Source organism: Anser brachyrhynchus (genome assembly GCF_964034855.1).
Source record: "Anser brachyrhynchus genome assembly, chromosome: 6".
In the NCBI taxonomy this organism is placed as follows: Eukaryota; Metazoa; Chordata; class Aves; order Anseriformes; family Anatidae; genus Anser; species Anser brachyrhynchus.
The window spans coordinates 20,098,498-20,108,367 of record NC_137700.1 but is presented as its reverse complement, the minus strand read 5'-3'; the positions used below and the strand labels follow the sequence as shown (position 1 = coordinate 20,108,367).

Genomic DNA, 9,870 nt, shown 5'->3' with positions numbered 1-9,870 from the left:
TGCAGAGCCCACCCCACCACGGGGCTCACCACCATGTCCCCACGTCCCGCAGGCCACCACCACGGTGTACGTCACCGTCCTGGACGAGAACGACAACGCCCCCACCTTCCAGCAGCAGCTCTACGAGGTGACACTGGACGAGGGCCCTGCCACCCTCAACGCCACCCTGGTCACCGTGCAGGCCCTGGACCTGGACGAGGGGCCCAACGGCACGGTTGCATATGCCATCACCGAAGGCAACATCTTGGGTACCTTCCACATCGACAGCACCACGGTCAGTATAAGGACACCGTCCCCAGACAGGCTGTGCCCTTCTCCCTCATCCCTCACCCCTGGCCGCTGTCTCTTGGTCCTGCAGGGGCAGATCCGCACCCTGAAGGAGCTGGACTATGAGATCAGCCACGGGCGCTACACCTTGGTCGTCACTGCCACGGACCAGTGTCCCGCTGCCTCGCGCCGCCTGACGTCCACCGCCACGGTAGGGTTGTGACACCATGGCGTCCTCAGGGTCCAGGAGTTCCCCCTCGTGTGAGCAGTTTCACATCTCCTTCCCAGTGGCCACCAGCTCTTCCCAGTTGGCCCAGTTGCTGCTCCATCATGGGGATTGCAAAACAGGGACATGGCACGGGTTGCTCATGGTTGGGCCAGGCCACGCAATCTTCTCAGATTATTCATCTGTTTTTTAAACTCAATTTTTGTGCCCCGTAGGGAGGTTATGTAAAGTCTCTCGTCACTTTTTGTTGCTTTTCTCCATAGTTCTTCCATTTCTTCTGGACCACGGTGACCTGAACTTAGCATGCCGCTCAAAGAGCAGGGCAGTGGACTAGCAGCTCCAAAACACATGTTTTGCATGAATTGAGTACACTGATTATTGCTGTGGCCTAAATCGAAATGTGATGGGTTGTACAGCGGGCATTGTCCATATCCAGAGTGATTTTGGAGCCTGCAGGTGAAAGGGACCGATTTAGACCTTCTGCCTCGGCTCCCTGTCATGACACAGATATTGAGCCAAGCACTTTACAGTCTCCCAGAAGTAGTTAAGTTTTTCTGTGCAGGGAAAAAAAAAAAAAAAGAGAGAGAGAGAGAAACTGGAGGGGAGATAGCAGTGGGAGAGATTTCCATGGTTAAAATCTGTCCCTGTGAGTGTCATAGCTCTGTGCTGCCTGGGCAGAGGGAAGCCTTCAGCCAGACTCCTCTGATGTTGCTGCAGATGCCTTCCTGACCAGGAAAACTGCACTGAAAACCTGGTGACCTAGGGCTCTGCTGCGGGCAGGGAAGGCTCTTGGCGTGCTGCAGGCGAAGGCAGACCTTTCCTCTCTCTTGTCTCATTGAGATGTGAACCTGGAAGCCCCATCAGCCATGAGGACCAAAGCTAGACGGAACAGGAACCTCCCTTCACAGTCCATGGGGCTTCTGCCAGCACAGCTTGAAGGCAAAGCTTTTAGGAGAAGATTTAGTGATTATTTTGGATAGCGAGTGATGGGAAATCCATCTCCCTGATAAGGCGTGCCAGTGTTTGTTTTCTCCGCTGCTAGGAGACGGAGCAGAGACTCAGATAAAGTCTTTAAAGATCAGACTTAGCCAGTATCAAACGTCCATCTGATGGGTTTTACTACCCTCAGTTCAGGAGGTCAAAAGCTCCTCATTTTCAGTGTCTCTCTCTTACCCATGTAGCCGGGAGATGCGAGGCAGAGGAGTGCTCAATAAGTGCAACCTTTTACTAGCCACCGGAGACTCTCTTCATCATGCAGGCATTTTCCACTACACAAGTGCCCTGAAGGGTTTAACACTTTGCAATATAGCATGGTATAGACGTATAAAAATGCCTTCTGTGTAGGGTGACTCAGTTAAAAAGCCAAATCCCTGCAAGGCTGGAGCTCGGCTTGGCTGCTGGCCCCAGTGGCGGTACTCCCCTGGTGACACCGTGCTCAGCTGTGTCCCGAAGTTGTTGCTGCTTTTCCCTTTGGAGAACTGTAGGAGTGCTGCTGGCCAGCCATCGTTTCTGGCCAGCTGAGTGTGTCATGGAAAGGGATGGTGAGCCAGCTGCGTTGGTGGTGGTTTATGTTTGACTGAAAAAGCATGCTCAATTTTTTTTTTTGGTCTGCTCATTGAAACGAAGCCCTTGAAATGTCCCGGAGGAAAAGGCGCGAGAAAGCCTGCAGAGAACGGCTCTCTGAACTCATGCTTTTGGTGGCCAAGTGCATTTCTGTCATCTTTTCGAGCTCATTTGGGGTCCTTCCTTGCTCGCCCTCTCCTCCAGCAGTGGAGAAGGTGGTTGGAGGACATTTTGATGCCAGGATGCGAATGTGGAGAACATCTGGTTTGGGCTTTGCCTTCCCCCTTGTGGTGCGCAGCCCAGAGGTTTGACAGAGCCCCAGCTGTGCGTGGCTGGATTTTAAGTTTCAGGGGTAGGATGAGCTAAGCCAGAAGTATTTGGGAAGTACTTGGTGATGCTGTCCCTCTGTGGCTCACCAAGCTCACCCATCCGGCAACGAGCCCGGAGCTGGTCCCCTCTCCACTCACCTCCCTCTCCACCTTCTCCCCTCACCCACAGGTGCTGGTGAACCTCAACGACATCAACGACAACTGTCCCACCTTCCCGCGGCCCTATGAAGGTCCCTTTGACGTCACCGAAGGGCAACCTGGCCCACGCGTGTGGACCTTCCTGGCCCACGATGGGGACTCAGGGCCCAGCGGGCAGGTGGAGTACAGCATCGTCGCTGGGGACCCTCTTGGTGAGCAGGGTGGCATCTCCCAGGCTTCACACCACAGCTGGTGGCACGTCTCCATCCCTCTGCCCCTGCAGAGGAGCACGGGACGTAACCCCACGTTTTTGGCAAAGAAGCTTGCTGTCCATTTTTGCTTTATTTTGTGGGGTTTTTTTCCAAGCAGAGGCTTGCCACCAGGCAGGGAGGGGGTGGGTGGAGGAGAGCGGGGCGGAAGCGTTTCAGAAAAGCCATCCTCCCAGCAGGCTGCTTCTGCAAATTCAGCCTTTCGACACCAGGAAATCCTGTTTGAGCAACAGGAAACTTAACCTGTTAGTGTCCGGGGAGGGGGCGCCCGGGCTTGTGCAAACCCAGCCCAGGGGAAAGGGGGAGGAATCTGCTGAACAATAAACGCCAAACAAAAATAAATAGTGCAGAAAGAGAAACGAGAAAGGCACAGCCCCATTGCAGGGGCTGCATTGTGTTTTGGGGGGTCTCTGCGACTCGCAGCAAAGCTGCAGCTCGAGCCAGGCAGCCCCGGAGCAGATGGCAGAGCAGCTGCGGGTGTCCCCGGCCGCGTGGCAGCTGTGGGGACACAGCTACTGCCGTGGTGACTTCAGCCAAGGTTTCTGCAAGACAAAGCCCTGTCCCGTCTACCAGCTGGCCCTGGCTGCAAAATGTCTCCAGAACAAGCAGGATGCAGCCTGTTGGCTCGGGGGGAGGGCGGCGGAGGGGCCATGCCATGTAGTCTCCCTGCCCGGGCACAGCAGGTGCTTGGAGGGCTCTTGGCATCTCCAGAAAGGGCCACAAGCACCTCGCTTTTGGCCATTCAGCCCACCTACCTGCTCCTGCTGGTGCCTGCATAGACCCCAGCTGCTTCATCCCACTAATAATGGGGGGGGTGCAGCCCCCAAACCCACAAAGCTCACCCCTCCCTGTGGCCAGAGCCCATGGTGCCCGTCCCCTTGTCCCCTTGGGAAGCCACGATGTGGGACGCCAGTGGTGGCCCAGCGCGAGCCATGGTCCCACTGTCGCCGGCAGGGGAGTTTGTGATCTCCCCGGTGGAAGGGGAGCTGCGGGTGCGGAAGGATGCCGAGCTGGACCGGGAGAACATCCCCTTCTACAACCTCACTATCGCTGCCCGGGACCGGGGCGTGCCCCCGCTCAGCTCCACAGTGAGTCCTGTGCCCGGGAATAGAAAACATGGGAGGGAGGGATGGGAATAGGTGCCCCAAACCCACAGCTCTTCTCTGCCCTGGCAGATGGTGGTGGGTGTGCGTGTGCTGGACATCAACGACAATGACCCCGTGCTCCTCAACCTGCCGATGAACCTCACCCTCAGTGAGCACGCCCCCGTCTCCAGCTTCGTCACCCGCGTCCTTGCCCGGGACGCGGACAAGGGGCCAAATGCCCTCCTCACCTTCGATATCACCGCTGGCAACACGGAGAGTGCCTTCTACATCAACAGCACTGTACGCCCCGCGGGTGGGGGCCAGGAGGTGGAGGGTGGGCACCACGTGTGGGCACAGCTCCCTCTTTCACCCCATGTGTTGACTTGCACCCTGGGAAGGGTGTAGGGCTCCCCAGAGCTAAGGAGGATGGGGATTATGGAGTCATGGGACAGGCACCAAGCCAGGTGTATAGGGATCTACAGGCTGGTGGGACCTCAAGGACCTCATGGCACCAGGCAGGGCTGCTCTGGTCTAGCTCTGCCGTCCCTAGGATGTCTTCTCCAACAGGAGAAGCCCACCTCATGTCCCTTGTACCTATTTTCTCCCTTTTTTCTCCATAGACCGGCATCATCTATGTAAACCGCCCCTTGGACCGGGAGCGGGTGGCAGAGTACAGGCTGACCATCACGGTGAAGGACAACCCTGAGAACATACGCAATGCCAGGCGGGTAATTATGGACACTGACGGGGCCGCCAGTGGTGCCGGAGGCAGGGCGGGTGGGAGAAGGGGCCCCAGCCATGGCCAGAAAACGGAATGCATTTCCAACAGCAGCCACACCCTCCAAAAAAATCTGAGGGGCACAAGGAGGGGGCTGCAACCTCCCCACCAGCAGAGAATGAGACCAGTAGGTCTTAGGGCATGTCCAACATTTCATGTTGACCCCACGTGACAGCAGTAGACATCATGGAAGGTGGGCCAGGGTCGGGCTAGAGAGCTGGCCAACCACAATGACATCTTCCAGGATGTCCCAAATGTCACCCTTTGGGGCATGGGGTGGGAAGAGCCCAACCCTATAGTCGGGGTCCCTGCAGACCGTCCAGGGTGGTCTGGGGAGGAGAGGTGGGAGGCGAGCTTGAGGAAAGGACATTGTAGTCATCACCCTCTTGTTCCCGTTTTCCTTCACACACCTTTAGGATTTCGACCTGCTAGTCATTTCCATTGCGGATGAGAATGACAACCACCCCCTCTTCACCCAGAGTTCCTACCAGGCTGAGGTGATGGAGAACTCACCCCCGGGTATGCCTCTCTTCGCTCGCTTTGGGGCCGGGCAAGGGGAAGTGTCTCCTGGCCACCACGGGCTGGGCTCCAATGGTGCCACGGTGCAGGGCAAGGCTGCAGGTCAGTGGGAAGGGGTGCTGAGCAGGATGGGCGGTCAGCCTTGAGGAGACCATGGCTTTTGTCCATGCAACCTGTGGAAGCCCTTCTTGGCTCAGGCAAGACGCAATCGTGCAACAAATCGGCCCTACTTGGGAATTGCTCAGCAGCAGAGAACAAGATGCTGCGCCCATGGTCTGAGCTGAGCCATGTGGGCAGCCCCCAAACAGTGGGGTCTTGTGGGGGACGGGGTGCCACGTCTCCAATACCAGCACCTGGAGTTGCCTTGCTTCATAGGGTAGAGATAAAACAGTCCAGCCTGTCCAGGTAGACATCCCTCAGCCAAAGAGCTAGGAATATCCCTCCTATTTCTATGTTTTTCTGCCTTCCAGCCGTTTAAATTGCTCCAAGACCTCAGGTGTCTCCCCACCCAGCTGGTAGCTGCTCCCAGGCAAAGGGTTTGGGCACCTCCAGGAGCTCCCCTCCTGTGAAACCCATCGGGACTGACGGATGTGTCTGTCTGTCTGTTTGTTTTTAGCCGGACACCCCGCCGCCACGCCTGGGCCCCGCGTGCCGGTCTGCAAGGCTGCAGCAGCCACCCCCTCGCACCCCGAAAGGCCCCGCTCTGTCACCTCCTCCATTCATTCATTGCTGTCCTTCATGCGTCACCGGGCTGGGAGGGGGACAGGGGACCCCACGGGGGGCTGCCACCCTCCCTAACCCCTGTTGTCCCATCCAGGGAGTCCACTCACTGTGCTCAATGGACCCATCCTAGCTCTGGACGGCGACCAGGGCAGCAACGCCGTGGTGACCTACGAACTCTTGGGGACATACCCGGTCCTCTTTGTTATCAACAACAGGACAGGTGAGGTGGCTTGGCAGGCTCCTGTCCCCAGCCCAGGGCCACCAGGCAGATGTGGGGTCTGTCACTCGGCTTTTCTGCTTCTCCAGGTGTCATTTCGGTGAAGCCTGGTGGTGTGATAGACCGAGAAGCTTTGCCAGACCCTCTGCTGGAGTTCATGCTGGTGGCCCGTGACATCGGGGGGCTGAACAGTACCGCCAGCCTCACGGTGACCGTCCTGGATGACAATGACAACCACCCCATCTTCCAGCCCATGTCTGTCACGGCACGGCTGTGGGAAAACAGCCCCCCAGGTGAGGACAGGGACGACATCTGGATGTCCCCGTGGGACCCTGAAGAGACAGCTTCCAACCTTCAGGACTTGGCTGGGTTGCGGTTGAAGGGAAAATTTGGGAATGGGCTGCCCATGTTGCTTGGTGGTATTTCCTTGGGATGGGGGCTGGTTGCTGCTGTCCTCCATCCCTTGCCATAGAGGGCTGTGTCCCCCCTTCCCAGGCTTTTCCGTCCTCCGCGTGACAGCCACGGATGCAGACAGTGGCCTCAACAAACAGCTGGATTACCGGATTGAAGGCGGGGGCCAGGACAGGTTCCTGATCGACGCCGCCACCGGGGTGATCCGCGTGGCCAACCTCAGCATCGACCGGGAGGAGCGGGACGTCTACCGGCTGACGGTGGTGGCTGTGGACCAGGGCACACCGGCGCTCTCGGGCACCGCCACCGTCAGCATCATCATCGACGATGTCAACGACTGCCGGCCCGAATTCGTCAACCCCATCCAGACAGTCAGCGTGCCCGAGTCAGCCGCCCCCGGCACCGTGGTGGCCGAGGTGACTGCCATCGACCGGGACCTCCATCCCCGCCTGGAGTACTACCTGCTGGAGATCGTGGCCCGTGATGACACGGACGCGCTGGTACCCAACCAGCAAGGAACATTCACGGTGGATTTTAGGACAGGTAGGAGAGCGGGACGGGCAACACGGGCGGTGCGGACCCCTCTCCTTGCTTCTGCTTCTTCTTCTTCTCTACCTGGAGGTAGGTGTCCGAGATGATGCTCGCCTCCTGCCTCCCCACTCTCGTCCTCCAGCTGCCCCGTCTCACCCTGCCCTCTCTCCCCACTGCCTCTGGCCAACCAGCTTATCTAACCCTTTTCTTTCCTTTTTCCGGCTCTCGGCTCACCAGGTTTGTCTCAGTGTCTGTGCACATTTCTCTCCCCATGCCATCCGTCGTCTCCTTCCATCTCACCCATCACCATCACAGGAGGGTAGTGGCTGCTCAGCCTTCACAGACCGGCCGCGGGCACCCTTGCTGGGGGGGACTGGGATGAGGGGTCTGGTGTAGGTGGTGCCTGGTGGGCTCTGCCCCAAGGGAAGAAGGACCAGGAGCCTCCCCCTGTGAGTTTTGGAAGCACAGAGCTGGTCTGAAACAGAAAAACTGCTTTGATGGAAAGGACATGGGAAAAGTTTCCTAAAGATGCCCGGATGCTGTGTGAAGGTGGATGGGGACCATGCAGCAGAAGCTGCTCCCAAACCCCTCTCGTCTGCACAACCCAAACCCCAGCCGAGGAGCGTGAGACCCAGGAGGCTGGGCAGAGTGGAGCAGGCAGGAAGGCAGGTGATGGAGAGCACAGGATGGAAGGAAGTCATCTCCTCACATAGCTATCAAATATTTTTCCCTGGTCAGCCTTTGGAGAGACAGGAGAGCAAGCACAGAGGAGGATTCAGCAGCTGGTGCCGACCGACCTGCCCGGGCCTCAGCAAGGTGCACGACTCTAACCCCAGTCTTTTTGGCTTCCCAGGAGCTGTGAAGATCAAAACTCCTCTCAACAGAGAACTAGTGGCCACGTACGAGGTCACCATCTCTGTCCATGACAATGCCAGCGAAGTCATCGACCGCTCAGTCAGCGTGCCCAATGGTAAGCATAGACCCTTGCCATGGAGGAGGCCAAGCAGCACAGGGACACACATTGCCTTTCCCGGCCACCAGCACAGCCTCCTGGCCCTTGGCCATCATCACTGAGCCAGGCACATGTGCAAGAAGGTGTGAAGGTGGGGCTGTCCCACCCCTGTCCCAGCTCAGTTAATTTTGTCCCAGCTGAATATTGCCATTGCTCTTGGTGAGCCACTTCAGTTGGCTTTCCTGGAGTTTCATGCTTGCTTTTTAGGACCATGTTTGTTTTTTTAGGAAGGATTTCTTCCATCCTTCCTTCCCTTCTCTGTCTCACCTCTCCTCTTCCTCTTCTCCCTCTTCTCTTCCCCTTTGGCCTCCACAGCCAAGCTGACGGTCAACGTCTTGGACGTCAACGACAACACACCCCGCTTCCGCCCATTCGGGGTCACGTACTTCACTGAGCGCATCCTGGAGGGAGCCACGCAGGGCACCACACTCATTTCCATCTCAGCCGTGGACCCAGACAAGGGTGCCAACGGGCAGATCACCTACGAGCTGCTGGACCTCTCCCCAGAAGGCTATGCCTGCCTCGAGGATCAGTCGGCAGGTTGGTGGCCTGGGGAGGTGCGAGCCCCGCAAGGCCCGTGAGAGGGATGGGGGAAGAGGTGGGGTGTTTGCAGTCCCTTGGCACAGCCCCGTTACTAAAAGGCCTAAGCTACACTCCTTCTATGAGAAATTTGGCTAGGATTTGGCAACAGAGGGCAAAAACTCTCCATCAAGTAGAGGGGGAGCTCTATGAAAGTGCTGTGTCTGATTTCCAGCTCATGGTCGCCAGCCTTGGAAGGTTTCTTTAATTCATTTCTCTCCCTTTATTCCATCGCCATGTCCTGTGTGGAGAGAAGGCCGTCAGGAGGGGACCTGGGGGCAGGGTTCTCATTTCAGGGTCTGCCGTCTTCTAGGGAAGGTCGTGGCCAACAGGACGGTGGACTATGAGGAGGTGCAGTGGCTGAACTTCACCGTCCGCGCTTCCGACAACGGCTCTCCCCGCAGATCAGCCGAGATCCCCGTGTACCTCCAGATAGTGGACATCAACGACAACAACCCCATTTTCAGCCAGCCCTCCTACCAGGTGATCCGGGCTCCCCTTTTTGAGTCCGTGTGGAGAGCTGGGGGTTCTCCGGGGTCACCACCACCCCGTCTGTGCCTGAACCATCTAAAGAAGATGGTCAGCACGCCGACATGCTGCATGTGAATGTCTTGTTATGGGCAGGGTCACCAGGCTGAGACCTGCCGGGATGGTTGAGGTGCACTCACATGAGCATCGCACTGGTGGATTAGCGGATATTAACACCCTGTTCCTACTAAAATGGCACACGGTGCAACAACCAGCTCTCCCTGCTCCCTTTTTTGCAGAAAGCTGTCTTCGAGGATGTGCCACTGGGTACGGTCATCCTGAGGGTCAAGGCCACGGATGCGGATTCTGGGCGTTTTGCTCTCATCCAGTACAGCCTGGGGGATGGAGAGGGCAAGTTTGGGATAAATCCCAACACGGTAAGGAGCCAGCTGAGGCTGGAGCAGAGGAGGGAAAAAGAGGATGAGATGATCCCACCTTGTGGGACAGCCTTGCTCCTGCACCTCACGTTCTGCTCGAGTAGCAGTTCTGCTGGACCAGACCCACCTGGAGGTCTCTGTGTGCTGCAGGGGGACATCTACATCTTGTCGGCCCTGGACCGGGAGAAGAAGGATCACTACACGTTGACAGCTGTGGCCAGGGACAACCCTGGGGACATCCCCAGTAACCGTCGGGAGAACTCAGTGCAGGTAGGGCCACCACCACTCCTGTGCCGTGCCCTACAAGGTGTTAAATCT

At 57.6% G+C, this 9,870-nt stretch overlaps 1 protein-coding gene across 8 annotated transcripts in view; it reads left to right on the top strand.

Moving 5' to 3' along the window:
- CDH23 (cadherin related 23) overlaps nt 1-9,870 on the top strand; it is a 132,579-nt gene that overhangs the window by 115,272 nt on the left and 7,437 nt on the right. For 7 of the 8 annotated variants that reach the window (XM_080597305.1, XM_080597304.1, XM_080597308.1 and 4 more), the window contains 15 exons: nt 53-274; nt 359-478; nt 2,555-2,735; nt 3,747-3,880; nt 3,968-4,177; nt 4,498-4,605; nt 5,072-5,174; nt 5,992-6,117; nt 6,204-6,407; nt 6,610-7,068; nt 7,910-8,026; nt 8,384-8,608; nt 8,961-9,130; nt 9,415-9,552; nt 9,703-9,822. In XM_080597305.1, coding sequence (XP_080453431.1) covers nt 53-274; nt 359-478; nt 2,555-2,735; nt 3,747-3,880; nt 3,968-4,177; nt 4,498-4,605; nt 5,072-5,174; nt 5,992-6,117; nt 6,204-6,407; nt 6,610-7,068; nt 7,910-8,026; nt 8,384-8,608; nt 8,961-9,130; nt 9,415-9,552; nt 9,703-9,822 — 2,637 coding nt within the window. Of the gene's footprint in view, nt 1-52; nt 275-358; nt 479-2,554; nt 2,736-3,746; nt 3,881-3,967; nt 4,178-4,497; nt 4,606-5,071; nt 5,175-5,991; nt 6,118-6,203; nt 6,408-6,609; nt 7,069-7,909; nt 8,027-8,383; nt 8,609-8,960; nt 9,131-9,414; nt 9,553-9,702; nt 9,823-9,870 lie in introns of those variants that run through there. The other variant, XM_080597310.1, reaches the window with a different exon arrangement.